We start from the raw sequence: 20,959 nt of genomic DNA, 5'->3' as shown, positions 1-20,959 counted from the left end.
TAATCAATCTCATTTCATAAAATATGACACATTTTTTTTAACTTTTAGTACAATTATTCAACACCACATTTTTTTTCCTTTCACTTCATCAAGCAACCTGACTACACAGGTAAAATGTTTGCAACCCTTCTGCAAACCAAACTGAACACCTGACACAAACATTCATACACATAAAGTGTTACGAGCATCTTGTGCAGAATGAACAAATACACATACTGTAACTGTGTAAAACAGCTATTTGAAAATTTGACTTAAATCATGTAAAAGTAAGCACTACACAGTAAACGTGTACAATTTCAACATATTCCTTCAAAGACTGTAGCACCGATGAGACTCCAATAGAAATGTCATCAACCTGTATCTCTCATTAGTAAGCTGGTCGATGCCAACCCACTTTTTAGGAAATGTTAACCCTTTATTTCATATGAAACCTAATCTTTACTAATTCCTGCAAGTTTTCTTGTAATGAAGCGATAATGACATGACACAGACAGTATAGGATAGCTGGCTGCATGCCTGTGTGCCTGCAGTAAAACTCCAAAAACTGCTCAGTGATGTGTTCCTCTGTTCGTGCACTGCATTCAGCAGGGCTCAGGGTCCACTGTCTGCCTCTCTGACACGCTCACACACAGTTAGCTGGCAGCTCAGAGCTGTGTAACAGAGGTCTCAGCAGCACTTTGTCCCATCGGCGCAGCTTCTGTTTGCCAGCCGCCTTGCTGGCTGTAGTACCAGCCTGACTGGGGCCTTTAGATGTAGCAGTGAGGTACAGGAATCGTTTTCATTTGAGACGCACCGCACTAAAGCTACAGTATCGCTCGGTGCACTGAGGACTGTAAGGACATCTGCCAAGTGCCGTTTCCGTGGTCAAAATGAAGCTGATATATTTTACATCTTTAAGCATTTGCATGAAAACCAACACATTTACAAAAACTGCATCATGAAAAATGTGTTGAAATATTTCTTTCAAGGGTATTTTCATACCGCTGAGATAAATCACACTACACTTTTACAAGGACAAAGCTTATTCTATACTGACTGCAACGTAACTATGAATGTATTATTTTGAACAGGAATATGAACAATAAGTACAAAGGTTAGGTTGGTTACTCCTCTGTCGATGACAGAGACTGAGCACGGAGGGTCAGAGGAGTGGGTGGAGGAGGCTACTCTGCTGGTTCAGCCCTGGCTGACTGGAGATGCCTCCACAGCAGAGTCTGCTTCTGGGCTAGGTGTAGGTTGCTCAAGTGGTTCCTCCGGGCAAATTTTGGCAGGAGGTTCAGAGCTGGGGTTCAGAGGAGGTGGTGGAGGAGGAACAACGGCAGAATCTGATTCTCTGGTTGCTTCTGTGCCCAGCAGGCCAGGCTGCTCATTCAAACCGTCGGCATGGCCGGTTAAGACCTCTCCATCATCTGCTGGCTTTGTGTGTCTGAGGCTCAAACAGTACACATATATTTCCTGCTGTAACATCAGGGAAGGTGTTCAGCACCTCTGCTGCAAAGCAATTCTGTCTCCTCATCAGAGTGTCTGGGGGGAAGGTCAGCCTCACATTTTCCCATATAGAAAGGCAAACGGCCTTTTGGCTTCAAACTCAGTGTCTCTCATTTGCAAGCTGGTATTCACCTGCCACACCAGCTTGAGAAGAGGCTTGGCATCAGCCTCATCAAAGTCCTCCAATTCAAACTCCCAGGGCTGCACTCCCACTCTGCTCCCCTCCACCAGCACGTCAGCTATGTCCTCAACAGCCACATCAGATGGGAGCTGTTTCCTCTGCTGCAGCCTTAAATCCACCAGTGCAATCTTCGAATTACAGTGTGTTCATATATGCTTGTGTCGAACAACAACCTGACACCTCTGTAAATGCCTCTGCTTCCTTCATTGAACTCTATGGAAGTTCAGATGCTGTATATCACAACACGAAGGTAAACCTCTGAAGGGTCAGCAAAGCGATTTCACATCAAACGTATGTCCAACAATAGACTTTAGACTACTCAAACGCAGTTGAGGTCCTCAAGGTACAAATGAATAAGTTCAGGAATTCAGTTTTCACTGGTGAGTCACTGGATTCAACATGCTACAACTTTTGTCTCTCTGACAAGCAGGAGGATTAACAGCAGCAGGACCTGTACTCCTGTTGTCCTGTCTCTACACGTAGGCTCATGTCCTCATCAAATGGCACTATGCACTTCCAAACTAACTAAGATATGTGACCCTGCTGGCTTTAAACAGCCCTCTCACAAGCCATTCTGTGTGCTTCATAATGCAGAAGAAAGAGGAGGAATAACAGAAATGTGTTAATAGCATCACTACAACACAGCCAAATGCATTACAAAGTGCTTTTTGTTGGCTAAAATTACTCTTTTTAAAGGAGTTTCAAAGTGCACAATTCTTTTCTAAGGCTCTTTCATTGCTTTTAATAGCTGTGTGTTTATTTTGCACGTTTAGAGTCAGTCTGCAGTGAAACCTGTGCCCATGGCAGTTGCCTAAAGGCTCCCTAAAAGCAGATATTAAAAAGTATCTCAAGATGAAAATAGTGGAAGACGCATTAAACTTTTATTATTTTATGCTTTCACACACTAAATAGACAAAGAAACACAAACAGTCCTTGGATAAACTCAGAAAAGGGAAAAAAAATAGAATGGTAATGCAAAGGCAGCACCCCAAACAAAGGTAAATAAAAGGTGGGGGCAGGGTATAAACCAAATCTGCGACCAGGGCTCATGTAATCAATCACTGTTACAGCATCCATCAATTAAAAAAATCAAAGTCTTTGAAGTCCCACCGCAGTCATGGTCATTTACAACATACAGTACGTCCGGTATCCAGGGAGTCATCATGCGAGGTTTTTCTCACATTTAAGCAATTATATAATATTATGTACTCCTGACTGAAACACTGAAACAGCATAAGAATTCTGAGAGACATTTTCGTACCACCACTGTCAATTTCACAAACTGTGGCAGTAGTAAACCTGCCGTTTTTTTGTGCCAATTGAAGAAATACATCATTTCAGGAGTTATTTCTGTGAGCTGTGCAGCTGCGTCGATCTCATTCACACGTCACCATTTTAGATTGGTAGCTACATCCCCGTTCTTAATCCTGCCTGCAAAGCTCCGATTGGTCGATTGTTTCTTCAGTCGGCACAAACAGCGTCAATGGGCACACCAGACCTATTTAAATCTTAGAAAAAAGGCGCTGGATTATACGCAGCACTTAACCCCTCACTCCCTCAACAGTATTTTCTTTACATCTGCACGGAATGATACCGTTACAGGTAAGAGAAAAAATATGCTTTCTGAAATTTGGGTGATCTGAAACTTTAATGTGGGTGGATGGTTTTGGCAATGCCATGACATATTGAGCCAGACAAAGGTGGACAGCAACGCTACTGCCATTTTTTTTTTTTTTTTTTTTTTACAAACCATCTCTGGTAGAGCCTGTCAGTCAGAACTCACACTTCATTTGATGATGAAATGTGATGGCAACTGCTGAGATGTGAGATATAAAGACGGTAGACAGGAGAAGTGAAAGATGATTGAACAGAATGATGGAAATTCATAACGAGGGAGTGAGCTAAAAGGGAAGTAGTGAGAGGTGACCGAAAAAGTATCTGTTGGGGAAATTACATCAAGCCCTACATCTTTCAGTCTGGGCACAGTAATATCTACCCCTCCACATCATTAATCTCTCTCCGTCTTTGCCTCTCTCCTCCATCCATTTTCCATTTCATTATCCTCCTTTCATTTCCTCCCTCCATTTCTTTCTCCTGCCCCTCCCCTCTCTCCTTCTTCCTCTGCTGCCGCTCCACAGTGTGTAAATCATCCAATCAGGCCCAATGTAGACCCCATCATGACAGAGGCCAGAGGCCAAGCGCAGACAAACTGGGATGAGGCATGTCCGACTGGGAGGATGGATTGAGGGAGGGAAAATGGCTGGATAAATGGAGGCATTCAGTGAATTGAGGAGAAGACAAGACAGGGTTTTGCAGTATAAGAGATGAGATCGGGGCTGGGACTAACACTTATTTTCATTATCGATTGGTCTTGACTGGTCTCTGATTATTTTTCCGATTACTTTAATAATCGTCCAGTCTATCAAAATGTCAGAAAGTAAAGAAAAATAGACATCACAATTTCCCTGATCCCCAAGGCAACCAACAGCGCAAAATCCACACATAATCAGTTTACAATGATATGAAAGAGAAAAACAGATAATGCTCACTTTTGAAAAGGTGGAACCAGAGAATGTTCGGCATTTTTGCTTGAAAAATAAATCAATCACTTATCAAAACTGTCTTAATGTTCTGATGATTGACTAATCAATTAATCAGCTTGTCATACAAAAATAGATGAGGCAAATGGTTAGATGAGAGAAGGGACAGAGACAAAATCATACATTAAACCGGGGAGAAAAAACAGAAGCAGGGAGAGAACAGTGATTAAAATACATTTACGGTTGAAAAAGCAATGACCACAGGAGGCTTTCATTTTCCTTCTAATTAGTCAAAAATAACAACACTGTCAGCTAGAAACCTTACCTTACGTTTAGACTGTATGTTACTACATTTTTTTCCCGAATACAAATCACTGTTTGGATTACGTTCACAGAGATTGTTTCGTTGAGCGAATGAAGCACTGCAATTATGCACCGCACCACATTCACATGGAGGCGGTTGAGACCAGAGATCAGGGTTCGCATCCTGAGTCCCATCTGTGGTTTAGGATAAAACAGTTTGGTTAAGGTTAGGAAAGTTTTCGGTTGAAACGTTCATACTGTAGCTACTTTGTGTCTCGTGATTCAAGTCACTGTGAACTTTTTCGGTATAAAACCAGACCACAATCGCGCTGCCAGTGCCACATAATCAGAGTTGCATTTCTACTACGATCTACTTTTGCACACCAGTTGTATAGAATTTTTTAATGTCTAGGGCACGGGTTTGAAAATATAAAATAAAATGCAACTGATTTTCTGTTCCTGTTTGTGAAAGATGAGGATTTTCTGCTCCTCTCAGTTTGATATCATTGTAAACCGAATATCGTTGAGTTTTGGAGCCTTTGTCAGACAAAACAAGATAATCTGAAGGTTTTCACCTTCTGGGAAACTGTGATGGGCATTTTTCACTATCTTTCATTTTTCAACAATTCAAAGATTTAATACCTGATTAAAGGAAAAAAGTAATGGACAGATTAATTGATGATGAAAATGACTTAGTTGCAGCTCTAGTCTCACAGCACTGGATTAAGAAATGTTTTGCATTACAGTGTCTATGCTGTGACATCTTTCAGATGTTCACCTATAATTCACTTTTGGACTTAGACCATTAGATGTGATACATCGGCAGATACTAGCAGATATATTGGTATCAATATGTCTGACTAACAAGACGTTGCAGTACAAAAATGGCAAATTAGGTTTCATTGTTTGTCCAACAGAGAGCACTGACAAGCTCATTTTTACAACGTAAAATGTCTCACTCAGTATCTTGGTTTAAAAAAAAAAAATTAAGGGATTTGTATCAAGATTTATTTGTTTATGTTGGGTTTATATTTTAAGAAGTACTACCGGCCAATAAATCGTTATTGGATTTTTGAAAAAAAAAACAAAAAAAATATCGAAATCAGTATTGGCTTCGAAAATCCAGGATTGGTCGAGCTATAGTTTTTAACTAGCATCTCTTCTGACACGCGGAAATCACTGAGATAAGAAGTGTGAAGCATATTCCGACTTCTGAATGTGACCTAAGAAAACCTCTCACCTGTCTTATTAGACCTATTCCAAACACATCTAAGGATTTTACCAAAACCTCCCTTTCTACTAGAGCTGAATAAAAATCAATTTTCGTATTACTCGTAATTTTTATTTGAAAGATCCAATACTGACTCTTCCTGAGACTGATCTTTGCATTTGCATCTTTTCTCAGCAAACACGTACATCTGTGCTAAATGTTGTGTGTGCAGTGGTTACTTGTTGTAAGTGCTTCGGTTAGGGCGGCCTGATGTATAAAATGTCTACTTTGTTGAAATCGACTTTTTACAACATGCACAAAAGGTTATTTTAACATTTTTAAGTAACATAAATCATAGCTGGCTCTATGAGCCGCCTTGAGTCATTTGTCCCGTAAACTTTGACATGAATAATTACAGTGTTTGCGGACCTGCCGCACTTAACTGTAGAGACTGTAGAGAGGATGGTTAGCTGACTGGTTATGTTGTACTGAATCTAGAGATCGCATCTACGAGAGGGATAGACTGAAAAAAGACTCTGCACACTGATTCTCCTTAATTCAGTCTCTGCCTGCCGGGGAGCGAACACCAGCTAACAGCTGTCTGCAGATCTCAGGCTGACGTCCTGTCAACACAAACTGAGCAGATGAATCAGTGAGCAGACTTTCAGTTTCTGTCCCATCTGCTCACACTGATCATTCAAGTGGATGTCTGTACTCAGCTGAATCATGTGCCTCAGACAGTCTCCGTGTGGCTGTATGTGACAGCATGTATTTTTTTAAATTTCTTTCTTTCTATTCTTGCTCAGCTGTTTCATTTGCCAAGGAAAATAAATCCTTGGTCCACCTTTTTCTAACCTGGAAATGTGTTAACAATTTAGACTATAGTGCGACTTCACACAGTTTTATATTCAAGCACAACAACAGGAAAGAACAGAGAGACATGAGCAAAGCTCACCACCTACCTTTCATAATCACTTAGCTAATGTCCTTATGAATAAATGACATTTATTTGTTCAATTCTCCTCATTTACAAAAGGATTCATTAACAAATCTTCTATTAATTAGACTGAATATTATGAAAAAGATTCTTATATTATTACATACAGTAATTACTTTACTAAATGGTTAAAGTGTCAAATATATCAACAATCAGACAATCAGAGGAGATGCTATTAAACATTTAATACAAGAGAAATCCAAGCCAAGATTACTCTCACAAACACACAAACACACCAACACACCAACACACCAACACAAACACACACAAAAGCTGCATTTAATGGAACACTCAATATTATAAAATGCCTCATTAAACAAAACAACCGTTATTTGGCAGCAGGGTTTTGCAAGGGTTGTTGATCAATGCCTGCTCACTATGACCGAGCCCGGCTAGCAGTTTCCCACTGTTTCCAGTCTTTGTGCTAAGCTAGGCTAAAGAGATTGCTGTAATGGACATACAAACATGAAGCTGATATCCATCCTCTTGTCTGGCTAATACCACAAACCAGCGTTTCCAGCATACTGCAGTATCACATGACCACTGCCAACATTTAGACAGGTCCTTCAGAGTCAAAGCTGCAGTGACACCACTGAATGGCAATGAGTATAATATTGAAATGGATAGCTGTACTATTAAAGGGCAAAATGATCCATACTGTGGAGAACGCTAGACTAATAACACACAGGAACACACAGGAACACACAGGAACACACACACACACACACACACACACACACACACACACACACACACACACACACACACACACACACAAAAGAGTGAGTGCAGGGAAAGAGACTGATGGAAGACTGTAGATCTCAGAGAAAGCAGACTGCAGTTTGGTTCAGCGCATTTGATTCCTGAACTGTACATATAGCATACGTGTCCATCAATCAATAAGGCTCTGTACCAGCATACTGGCTAATCGATACTAAACCATTTATGGCTTATGGAAACACATATAACAACACAATATCACAACAAACACACTGTATTATATACAGTACAAACTGTGGGTTCAAATTAGAGCCTAAAGGATAAGGGATTTTTAAGACCACTACTGATAACGATATTTGAGATTTTAGAATAATCCAATAACAATGTATCAGCTGATATTTGTTTTACATATAAAAGCATGACATGAACACTCTGCTAAAGATAACTTGAAACTGACGTTTTAAAGAATTGTGACCAAGATATGTAGTGAGAGGGACATTTCAATGTGGGGAACAAACTACACCATGGAGACACTGTTTCTACATGACCTCAAACTGCTCTTTAACATTTCTGTACCAACAGCATATAGGCCACTACAATATATCTATGATAAGCTGAAGTGTGCTGATAAGGTTGAGTAGACTGATGTATCGGTCAGACTGTGGTTCACACAGCCAAAATGTTGTGCTGTGATTGAGTCTAAGGCCGCATGATAATTCAGTATTATCAAGATGTGGCGGCCAATCATCCAGAAGCAACGGAGAATAATGGTCATGCACGTGTGGAGTGTTGGACCATGGCTACCACCCATAGGTTCCTTGCTGTTTGAGCTGGTATCACCACAGTATTGTCAGTGTCGACGGACAGGTCTCAGTGCAGGTTCCCCTTACCCCCGCAGGAACACAAGCTGAAGGCTTGTCCAGGTTAAGAATCTGTCATTCACCAACAGATATCAGCCTGGGAAAGCAGTGATGCATACGTCCACCTGAGAGTATGAAGGGGAAAACGAGCAGGAAAGCTCATCACAGCAGTGGCAGTGCAGTTTACCACATCACCAAGCCTCCCCATCTAGAGGGAGTTGCCAGTGGTAGTCTACTGAAGACGATTCTGGAAACACTAAGTATGGGTCTCAAATAAACACAAACACACAAGGCACCTGCTGATGGCAAAACATGAAATTGCTGTTGTGTGTGCAGTGTGCTCACACACTGCAGCTAACGCTGAGTTAACAGACAAGACAGTTTACACGGATGCAACAATGTGTGAAATGTGCTGATAGCACTGACAGCTCTTCACCAGCAACTCTATACCTCTGTTTCTACACTCTCCACTGCTGCTGTTTAACAGAACTACCAGGGAACTGTAGACTGCATCAGCTCATCAGTGCAGCTGCTCAGTGGAATATTTAATGTTTTGCATATTAAAACACTAAACTAGTGGGACGGGGGGGGTAACTGCTGTGTAGCACTTTGTCGGGTACGTAAGTTTCCATCCATTGGTTTTTTCGGTTTATCATGATTATGATTATGAGCTAGTTGTGCTCATGAAGGTAATTTAAAATATCAAACATAATAGCGTACCACAAAATATCAAAATGAAATTATGAGAATTTTCTGACATGTTGATGTGATCTTTTCATGTAACAAAATGATTCCCAGCGGTGCTTATATTTTTTAGGAAACAGTCTTTATCCTAGCAGAAATGTCACACACACACACAAACACACACACAAACACACACACACACACACACACACACACACACACACACACACACACACACACACACACACACACACACACACACACACACACACACACACGCAGGCACCAGACAAAAACCTAGACGTTCATTTTGTACTTTGGCCAACTCACTGAATTTATGATAGTTAGCTCCAACTGATAAAATCTGCTGGTGACAGCTGTCGTTTCAGCCACGGAAATCAATGGCTGTCAACTGAGAAATAAGAAGCTTTCATAATGTCAATCAATCATATGCTGTCAGCAGCTACACCGTTGTCTTTTCCATGAAAGCAGTGCTGCACTTTCACTCAGGGAGCCAAAGGAAAAGCTCGGAAGACCAAGAAAAAAGGACATTTATTCCCTCAAGAGAGGACAGATTTCTCTGGATTGGACACGATGTTAAAAATATGTGCTGTGTGTGGAAGCTGTCAGGTCCCGTCCACAACAGACAACTCCTTTTCAATCAAAGGCACCAACTCTCTGAAGAGTAATGATAAGAATCCACATCTCAGACACATCGACCTTCATCAGATTAGGAATGTCTTGAAAGAAAGAAGAAAAAAGCTCAATTTTGTACATCACATTAGCAGCTTTTGTTTCCACACTGTTAGCAGAATTTTCTCTGCCTATCTAAGTCTAAGGCAAACACAACTGAGTACAAGCAAGGTAGTGACAATATGCTGCTGAAGAAACAGTGATGCTTGGTGTGTTAGCTTGGTGATCAGGCAAAATCAGCAAGTGCTGTAGCTGCTTTAACATGAAAAACCTTCCAGTAAAAAAGGCTGCTCTGGCCTCAGACTGAGACGGCTCAAACCCTGAGTTTGCTTTTTTACAACTTGAGTCTTATTTTTAAAGTTATGATAACACTACTGGAACGATATCAGAAAGGTCGGACAAATGATCTAAACCACTTTATCTGGAGGTGAAACTGAAACTGAACACAGTTGAAATGTGTGTCTAATAATTGCTCATTGCACAACTCCAGTGACCGTAGCAGATCAAAGTTAAACCAGGACGCTGGTCTGTAAACTGTGATGGAAGTTTATAATGGAAAGTCTGGGTAACTTTACTGTTCACCTTTATTTTCCCTTTCAAATGAGTCTGACTAACCTGGAGGGTTGTTTCCTACTGTTCAGTTTTGGGTTTTTTTGACCGGTTGGACCTATTTGTAATGATGTCTCAATTTGATGTGTACGATGTTATTATGACCGACAGGGATGATGGGGGAAAACTACAAAATAAAATCCAAGTTGTAATAAATCAGAATTACCCTGCAATAAAAGTGACAAAAATATGAGATGAATGTAACTACAAATGTGGGGTTTTCCTACTACTGCTCCAGTTGTTTCTCAAATGTTTCTACTGAGCCAGAACACCTTGTACAGGGGCCATCAGCCTAAACGGAGTTACTGGAACCATTTCACCACAAATTGAGCAGCTCTGATTTCAGTGTGTTTGTATCAGCTGATAAACAGCACAGACCGATGGATTTCACTGCAGCCACCACTAGCGTAACTCTCATGCAGCTTTCATGTTAGCTTGATGAATTCTGTGATTCTGTTCTTACATCACAATGTTGTGCATGTTACTGTCACACTCAGCAGACCCTCCTGTTGCCCTTAGCAACTCCCGACTAAGAATGTGGAGAGCTGGGGGAAATTGAGATGCAAGGTGTGTATCTGTGTGTGTATGTGTGTGTATGTGTGTGTATGTGTGTGTGTGTCCGCATTGTAATGGGAGGAGGGACCTCTATATCTAAGCAGTGATGATTAATATGGAACTGAAAAGCTTTACAATTGTGCACACACACATACACGTACACAAACACCGCTAGGAAAGCACTGACCACGCAGTCCCTGTACACAGCCTCAGGAAACCCCACCTATGCTACTACAGGGTGGTGTGTGTGTGTGTGTGTGTGTGTGTGTGTGTGTGTGAGTGAGGCGGAGGCTGAAAAAGGAATTAATAAGGACAAAAGCCTGACTTAGTCTGTCTCACATGAGAACAAACACCCAAATAACATGTATGGACAGCACCACGCTATGACACACACATTTAGGATTGTAAATACCTACTATCAGCGAGCAAGAATGAACACACACGTGCACGCACGCACTCATGTATGTATTTATGTATATGCCATGCATGCATTTATAAAATTAGATGCATGAAGGTACTTCATGCATCTAATTCACTAATTCAGTACTTGTGTGCAGAAACACACACACACACTTGTATCATGTATGCACGCATGAATGTATGAACACGTCTGTCTTCATTAAATTTTAAACGGAATTTAGAGATCACACACACATGGAGGAGGCAAATAGGAGAAAGCACACAGCACTTAACCCCAACCTCTGTCATGTAACACACACTGTGGACATCAGTATCTGACTAGCGTTGTCAAAATTGGCAAAAACAACGTTTGATTATTCCTTCTAAAACAAGACTAGGTCAAACCATAGTATCTGGCTGGACCGCTCTTTATCTTTTTGCCTCTCTCCTACTCTCTGTGCTCACATGTACCGTAATTTAATAAATAAAGCTGTTCTCATTTACATGTTTTTCTATTTCTGTTGTCAAACAACAGAACAAGTATGAAATAGTGACTGAAACACGGCCCATTAAGATGACATGTTAACCAGCAGTCGCTTCCAAGCCATTTCCAAGCTGCTGCTCTGCACTGCTAAAATCCTGATTTTATAACTGCAGCGGCAGTATGTGACAAAATCACCACACATATAAGATAAAAACAATGGCTGTGGTTTGATTTCAGCTACTGTATATTTACTTGTAAAATAATCACTAGAGAGAAAGTTAGAGGCTCATTCACGTATATGTAGCTGCTGTGTAGTTAACTGAATGAGACGCGCCTGCGGAGGGAAAACGCAACCTCGCGCTCACGGGTGAATACTGACGACTCTTCTCTACGCAAAGAAGCTACCATTTGTCCAAAAAGTCGCTAGATTTGTCGCTAGGTGCTTTTGTGAAGAAAACTGGCTAAAGGGGGTGTGTGTCGTCGGTAAATGTCGCCACAAAGGTGGCGACACTGGCGTTTACAGGCAGTTGGCAACACTGCCTGTAAACGCCCCGTAATGATATATTAGAAACTGTTTGCTCCAATTCATTTTGAACGAGCAATGGCCAATGGGGAAACTTCAGTCAGTCAGTAACAGACATTTGCATATAGTAGGGCTGACCCCACTGTTGTGGTCTGGTCAAAAACACATAGGTTCAAACCATTCGAATATCTATTTTTTTGCATTATGTCCATAGGAGGGCAAACCAATACAGTGAGAGACATAACTATCTGGGTGCATATGTTTGAGATGGGCCCTCAGGTTGCTAGTGCTGGAAGGGTCGGCTAACTTTAGCTTACATAGCTAGCATACAACTTTATCTCCAGGTTCCACACTTTTTCTGCCCACTGACCAAAATCCGAAGTATTTCAAACGGGAGCGAAAATCACTCTCTCTGCAGCCAAGCCGGGTTGAGAACTCTTTGCCATCATTACCACAAGGTTGCTGCTGAATATTTGGCTCGTTTCAGCTTGACCTACATTTCATTTTCAATCTTAAAAGTGACGCTGTGTGACTCCTGCCCGCCATGCAGTGCATTCAGTGTAGCAGCCCAGGCCCACACCAGAATTCACAGCCATGGTAGTGCTGCTTTTTTTAAATATTTATTTCATAATCAAATATCGATTTTCACAGTCAAATATCAGTTGTTTTTTTACAACGATTATATAATGTAATATAGAATATTAATTGTCAGCCATATATCTGACCCATCCCTGCTCTGTGCTGCTACAGTAGACGTGTGTGCGTGTGTGCGTGTGTGCGTGTGTCGGGGGAGGGACAGCAACATTGACCAGGTGGGAGGGATCATGCGAACGGTTGCTGTGGAAACTAGGAAGTCACTGGCCGATACTGCAGGTATGATGACGTCACTAATGATGTCAATAGCAATAATAACTGAGCAGTACAGGAGAACATTCGACGCAAAGAAACAGCAAATAGACTGGACAATGCAGTTCCTTTATCCAACTCACAAAGCAAACACAAAGAGAGCACCTGCATGTGCCCACACACACACACACCAGCAGTGACCCCACTACCACTCAGGCAGGTAAACTATTGTGTCTTATTTCTCCATAACCATGGCAACATGGTGCTGAGCCAACACTATCACCACCACGAAATCCTGTGTGTGAGTCCAACATTTACAGAACAGAATCTTTAACAGCCCTAAGTACCTTTTTTGATTGGGCATGCTGTTTTGCCAACAGGAAATATCTTGTATCACGTCCTGATGTATTAAAAACCTCACATTTATTATAAGAGTAAAACTGAAACGACTGGTCAAATAGTCCTTTCGGTTGATTAACAGAGTATGAATCAGAGACAGCTTTGATGATCAATGAACTGCAGCCCTATATCATGGTAAATGTGACTTTTTATCATGATATATGATGTAGATTTTAGGTAGTCAGTATTTCAGTGCATTTTCAGGTGCATTCAAAGGTTACTATAATTCTACCTTTACTTTCTTCACAGAGGACTTTCCATCTGGACATGACCGACAACTGCATTTTTGGTATGATGGTGTTCAAATTTAAACCACTCCCAATATTGGCAAAGGGTATTGACTTTTATCTGATCTTCACTACAAATGCGCGGGTACAAGCAAGGTGTTGAAAATATGCTGGGGGTCTTTGCCAAAACAAGAACAAGAGTCTAACGCCATGCTAGTGGCTCTGTGAGGCTGCACTGTGCTTTGAGCTAAATGCTATTGTTGAACGTTAACATGCAGATGTAAAACAGGTGTAATGTTTAGCATGTTCACCAGCTTCATCTAGCATGTTAGCAGGCTAACATTTGGTAATCCGCAGTAAGCACACAGCACAGCTGAGGCTGACGGCAGTGAAACCAGAACTTCCAGGTTCTGTCCCAGAATGAAGAAGACCTCATTCATAATGCCACTGACATTTGTAGCAACACTACTAATTAAAAATCCAGCCTTTCTCAACAGTACGTCCTGTGGCTCGCTCTGATATTGTTGGACAGAGAGGACTGAAGTCTGTACAAGATTTTAGACAGCAGAGATTACCAAAAATATGACTTATGAGTGAGTTACAATTACATAAGTACATTACAGTTTTTTTCATGGGAGCTGTCGTTTTTTAAGTGTTCAGGACTTAATCATTCAAATATCACAAAGTTTCTTGTAGCAACTACTGCAGTGAATGCCGATTTGTTTTAAAATTTGGAAAGATGACCCCAGGAGACCACTTCACTTTTTCAGAAAGGCCAATGAAAGAAATGCTAGTGGAAGTGAGGCTAGCTCAGATGATGTCATGGCTTCAGCTCGCCACTGTCTGGGCCAACTGCTGCTGGCACTAAAGAAATCACCAAGTGCAATAGGATTCATCCTCTGGGAACCACGAATGCCTGTACAAAACCTCATAGCAATCCATCCAAAAATTGTTGAGATACTTCAGTCTGGACCAAAGTGGACCACATTCTACCACCATTCAGCTGATGCTGGGGTGAAATTAGTGGTTAAACCCAGCACCAGGGTGAACATTTGGTACCATATCTACTTTCAAACTACTTTGGAGAATGCAGACCTACTTGTGTCCTCCCTTCTGAGGAGATGGTACAGCCCGCTGTCTCTCTTGTCTGTCAGAGAAGATAGATGTTGACTGACAAAGAATCCACTGCCTGTCTCTTTTTTAGTGAAAACATCCACACACACACGCACGCACGCACACACACACACACTACATGCATCCGACGCACTTTGAGTGCATCGCTTTCCTCATCACAGTTTCTGCCTTTGTGTTACACAATTTCCCCCCTCTGTGGCAGGAGTACACATGCTTAACAGGCTCACACAGATCTGAATCTCTCCGGCGTGTCTCGTCAAATAGCGGGAGACAGCAGGTCCACGTGTGAATGCTAAGTTCAGCAGATCAGACCACATGCTGCCACACTGCCAAGGTGAACAGCAGCCACCGCCTCTGCACCTCAGTAGATGGAAACACCCTTCCACACTGCACCTAATATACATTACAGGAGATGACGGCCATGCAGAGGAGCCACATGTATAAGTCCTCTACAGCATGGATTGTGTTATCATGTGACCATTCAACTCTGCTACAGTGTGGGAGCTGCAGCTCTGACAAATTCTGAGTGAATTCTTGTGAAGGCCTCGAAGCCTGTGGAAAATCTTTGTAACAGTAGGATCCCCCAGAGGTTTCTGAAAGCCTGGGTTTGTTTGCTTACTGCCAAAGACAAGAGAGAAGAGACCATCAGAGCTGGCTGTGATAGGCTGAGACAGCTGTCAATCAGAACCCTCGAAACAGCATCTGTTTAAGCCTAAATATCTACCACATGGAACAAAAACTCTCAAAATCTCTACCAAAGCACACGTGCGAAGAGGTGGAATCAGGTGATGAGACCTGAACATGGAAAAATATGAAATAAAAGACATGTTGAAAACGTGCAATTAACACTTAACACGCTAACTCACAGGACGGCGTACTGAACGTGTAGTTCAGTTATAATAGTATTGTTAATCATTACCGGTGCACAGTGTTTGGGTAAGCCTCAGCACAGTGAAATAGGTGGTTAAAGTATGTTCAGTCAGAATGCTGAGTATGTGTTTGATATGTGGATGATTCACCTGTGCTTTACGAGTGCGTGAGCCATGGTGGCCATAAAAGGCTGTTTCTGTTCCAATCTTCAAACTGCATGTCGACGTTTTAAGGTGACTCAATCCAATCTTACTCATACCGAAGGCGTCTTTCAAGAAAGCTTTAAAAGCCACAAGGAATGCAGGAGCAAATGTGCAGGCTCTCGTGAATTCACAGTGAAGTCCCAGTGGGAAGAGTGTTGTATTAGCAGTGAATCAGGACATGATAAAGCAGTTTTTTTTTTTGTTTTTTTTTGGGGGGGGGGTTGAGTGCACATCTGCGTGTGCATGAGAGCGTGACAGTTACAGCACAACAGGTGAAACGAGACACATGGTGCTCTGGCGATGAAATTAAGTATAGTATTATTATTATTATTATTATTATTATTATTATTATCATTATTATTATCATCATCATCATCATCAATCACAAGGGCTGAGGGAATCATCACTTATCGGACGTGACTAACTAATGTTAATATTATGTATTCCTAATAATAATATTACAAGAAACGTAAGCCATTTTCCATTTGTGGCATAGCTGAGTAAACAGTCCGGCAAGGCTGACAACCAGCCATCGACCAGCAGGAGCCCAAACACACACACACACACACACACACACACACACACACACCCTCCAACAAGACAAGCTCCATCAAGACCATTTCCAACAGCAGCAGCCAAACAACAAAGCTATGAATCCATCCCTAGCGCGCACACAGGCAGCAACATCAGCTGTCTCAAGGTGTTGACAGGCCGGGCCTGCCGAGAATAGCTACGGCACCACCGTGCTGGTATGTGGCCTGTAACCAAAGAGCGCTCACAAAACTGCCACATTAAAGCCCCCTTACTAACGAGCGAGGCTGCGCAGTGGCTAGCCGGTGTTGCTCCAGACACTTTCGGCCGGCTAGCTCCTCCAGCAAATCCGACCGACCCACGACAAACTCGGTTAGCACTTTATCCCAATATACCGTACGTAACGCAGCACTCCTTGGCGACAGACCGGCGGGAGCACTTCTGAAAGTTGGCATATGAATAATGCAAGTGCTGTTTGGCGAAGAACTGGGTGTGTGCCGGATGAAAAAAGGAGCCGGGTCGGCGTTCAGAAAAAGAGGCAGACAGGCTGGAAAAGAACTTCCCGAGCCTCGGGGCCGGCATACTCACAGGGACAGACATTTTGCCGGTGCTGTCACCGTCCTTGTCTCCTGGCTCCAACGCGGACGGCGGGCTTCCCTCCAGATGCTACTTTTCCAACAGAACGGGGTTTTCTTCACGGTTCCTCAAGTGTCAGTCTTCCATCGCCCACACCGTGGTGAACTCTGAAAAAAAAGGCGAACATCCAGCTGTAGAAGGTGGTCGGGGTTTCGTTGAGTTTGGAGCGTGAGTGCCAGAAAATATGCCTGCGGCCAAAGCGGATTTTTACGGCAGCGGCGGGGGCAGCAGCATCAGCATCAGCGGCGGCGGCGGCGCGGCCGCCTGAATGTCCAGCAGACCCGGCTCTCTCTCCCCCGTCCTCCGCCTTCCCACTCCCTCCGCCACTCCTCACCTCTCCTCTGGCACGGACTCCCGCTCTTACCCGTTTAGAAATACTTCAACAAATAGCCAGCGATCGAAGCCGCTACGGTTCGGGGGCTCGGGCTACTTCCAGCGATGTGTTGAAAGGTCTGTGCCGTCAGCGAACGGGGGGACAGCACCGCCTCTGCCGCTGTCTGCTGCCGTCCGTCCGTCCTACCACGGGGATGAGCCGGTCCAGCCTTAAAGGGACCGTCTCCCCACCAGGACCTTTAATTCCTGCCATTTAAAGGGCACTTCACAAATCCAAAGGATGCCCCCCCCCCACCACACCCGGGGGCCTTTTTTTTTTTTTTTTGGAACAAGCCTTTAAAGGACCACACGGTTTTGCACGTTTTAGCTCATTTACTACAAATCTTTTATGCTTCTTCTTACTGTTACATTATCTTGCAGACAACTGTTTTGCAAATCCTATATATTTCACCTAGTTATACAACTACAGTACCATACTGTGCTGTATACGACTTTCTAATGAGAGAAAACCAGCTGTCACGGTGAAAGAGCAGGATTTGCAACTGGTTTGGCCGAAATGTTCATTCGATGTTTAAGACTGGCCTCTACAGTGAATGATGTGTCATGCCGTTGCAGGATAAACTTCATCACAAGGTCTTAACAATGTGGTCCGGATTCGATCATTTCACTGACCAAAAAAAAAAATTTAAAAAATCAACACTTTGTTCATTCCTACTCACAACTCGGATAACAGCAAGTCGTTTCAAATCTGAGGTTATTGAAACAATTGTTACAGGTGGATTGGGTGGACTGTTAGAATGATGTGTGGTATCAATGAGCCCTGCCTGCCCCACTGACAACTCTGTCTTTCCATCTGTGTGTGTGTGTGTTTGTGTGTGTGCGTTTTCTGCAGGAACACAATCAGGCTCCCTGCTGGGGCTTAAATAACAGCAGCTATTTTCACCCATGCACCTCGCACACTTACATGTCCCACATCCAGCTCGGGTTGGCCAGTAAGGTAGTAATATAATACTGGAGGTTTAGACAGCAGCAGCATGTGTGCTTGTCCTTAGATCGGGTTAGGGAGGGGCGGGATGAGGCTGTCAGTAGTACTAAAAGGCAGCTGCTGCAGGTTGGCAGCATTTCGTATGCGTTCTGTAGCAAATGTCAAGTCAGAGCCAGCAAATCGCAATCTGTGTGTACGTTTGTGTGCTCAAAGAAAGTTTTACATAACACTTCAACTTTTTTCCTGCTAGATTCAAGGTAACTGCATTTATGCTACAAATGTGATTCTCAATGATTCGTATCACTGTCTTATCCACCGGATGTGTTTTTTTTCAGTTTGTTTTTCCCACAATTCGCCACCTCAGCTCTGCCTAGATTCACCTTTTCTTGCTCCAGGAACAGACACGCAAGTAAACCGTGGTGGTGCCTAGATCCAGACTCCACTGTGTCTCTTTAAAGCCTACGAGATGATGTCAGAAGTAACGAGATGCATTTTCTAAGGCAATGCGTGTCTTTCACTCTTATCAAGGACATGAAACTGTCGAAAAAAAAAAAAAAAGATCCCTCATGATTGGCAGTTTTAATGAGACTCAAATCCTGTTCCACTGCACTGCAATAGAGCACACATGAGTAATTTGGAGATGAATAATAAATAATCACCGTACCAGCTTCTTGTTAAAATAATTAGCCCTCTGGCTATCATGTAAATAAAATGAGAGGAGAGACTGAGGCTGCATACATCAGGTTGTGGACGCACATGGCTGAGTTTGACTGACTTTTAGTTCATTCTAATCTGGTCCACCTCTGAAATAATGCAGCTGAGTGATTGATACATCAATATAAGACATTACCTCAGACATCACTGCTGGTCTGTGTTCAATCATTAAAGTGAATTGCCGGAGACATTTTGATTGAGGTGGAGTTTTAGTGTCCTATGACGATGTAAATGCTCTTTCAGACACCTCCTTCCTGACAAGAAGAAAATGATGGCGACACACACCCACGGACACCTTCAACCATGATAAGCTGCGTATGAACACGTATGAAGATAATCTCCTGTCAGCCCCATGCCATAAAAATCCCTCTGTCTGCCTGTCTGTGTGTGTGTGTGTGTGTGTGTGTTTTGTGTGTTTGTGTGTGGAAGGAAGGCTTTAGTAGTGAATCACAAGCTGTTTTTAGACAACAGCCAGGAGCAGCCCTGTCTTCAAACTATAACAGATCTGCTTTATTCAACATGCACACAGCATTTTACCATCTTCTCCAGCCACCGAAGGAAACCGCTTCATAAGTAATGTCGGTAAATAGCTCCGAATTTACTACACTGACACCCAGTTAAAGGTACCCTGTGAAGTTCTGGACCACCATTAGCACTATGGAGCCATGCTGTGATGAGCAGGTCCTCATCATGTACACATTCTCGCTGTTGGTTTCACTCTGTTCCACCGATAAGACAGTCGGTGCTTGTACTGCAGAAACGATTGGAGCAATGGATCATTCAAAGGCAGGGAAAAAAAGACTGCTATCTGCTGAACATGGACGTCAACAATGCAGGGTTCAACATTTATTTACAATGCAGCCATGAAAATGTTTTGTGGGGAGAAAAATGCATTTACCATGCTTGGTTTTTTTGTTTACAAGAAAACCTCACAGGGCACCTTTAAGATGTGGATTTGGGCTTGATGTTTGATCTCATTAATCTGACAGGGAATCAAATTTGACTGCTAAAGTTCAGTCCTGACATTATGAACAGTGGTTCAAAAATAATGTCAACAAGTAGCGTTTTCTGATGCTTTCAACCACGTCTCTTGCGAAATTGGAGTTGGCTCGTGTGGTGACAGAGCAGTCTCCAGGGCGACTAAGCCAACTTCAATCTGCTGATAAAGACCACGCTAGTAAGCAGACCTTGAATTAGAGATCCACTTACTCTAATAAACTGAATTGAATATTTCTGTTTTCAACTGTTTAAATGGAAAACTACATTGTGACAGTCATACCATATTACAAAAACAATAGTGGTGCTAGACTACAGTACACCAGTCTTCCTGTGATACAGTAACAAGAAAACAAAGCAGGTGAGCAGTGGAATTACACCAGGGATGATGGACGAATATTGATTGATGTCGAGGCTCTTCATAAACCACCTCAGAGGATTAATAAAGAGTTTGACATCTCAGCAAACAAAAATAACCAGCAGACTTAAAATGATCTGTTTGTGTTTATTGGATGTTTAATATTTACATGAATAAACAGAGAACTTTATCAAGACTTCAGTCAGATGAACAAGAACTCAAATATCCCTCTCATCTCTCTTCATAACCGGGACAAAAACAACACCTGAGGGACAGGCCAGTGTCAGCCGTCATTGTGCTGTGATGTTTCCAACAGTATCCTTTTTTTTTGGTATCACAACAAGGAACATGAACAACACTAGATAAGAGAACCAGGGTGTGTTGAGGTAAGAAACATTCTATCAGAGAGCCTCGAATTCTGTTGCCAAGCAGCCAGTTGTAGGGTGAATTCGGAGGTTGAGCTTTTGTAGAACTCACTGGA

General features: G+C 42.5%; 1 protein-coding gene across 4 annotated transcripts in view; it reads right to left on the bottom strand.

Moving 5' to 3' along the window:
* bcar1 (BCAR1 scaffold protein, Cas family member) overlaps positions 1-17,622 on the bottom strand; it is a 93,898-nt gene extending 76,276 nt beyond the window's left edge. For 3 of the 4 annotated variants that reach the window (XM_040132683.1, XM_040132688.1, XM_040132686.1), the window contains exon 1: positions 17,045-17,370. In XM_040132683.1, coding sequence (XP_039988617.1) covers positions 17,045-17,056 — 12 coding nt within the window. In that variant the 5' untranslated portion in view covers positions 17,057-17,370. Of the gene's footprint in view, positions 1-17,044; positions 17,371-17,456 lie in introns of those variants that run through there. The other variant, XM_040132684.1, reaches the window with a different exon arrangement.
* Between the last annotated feature and the right edge of the window lie 3,337 nt (positions 17,623-20,959).

The sequence above is a fragment of the Xiphias gladius genome, chromosome 8, assembly GCF_016859285.1.
Source record: "Xiphias gladius isolate SHS-SW01 ecotype Sanya breed wild chromosome 8, ASM1685928v1, whole genome shotgun sequence".
Classification (NCBI taxonomy): Eukaryota; Metazoa; Chordata; class Actinopteri; order Istiophoriformes; family Xiphiidae; genus Xiphias; species Xiphias gladius.
Note: the sequence above shows the minus strand (reverse complement) of the source record. Positions and strands in the feature narration are given on the sequence as shown.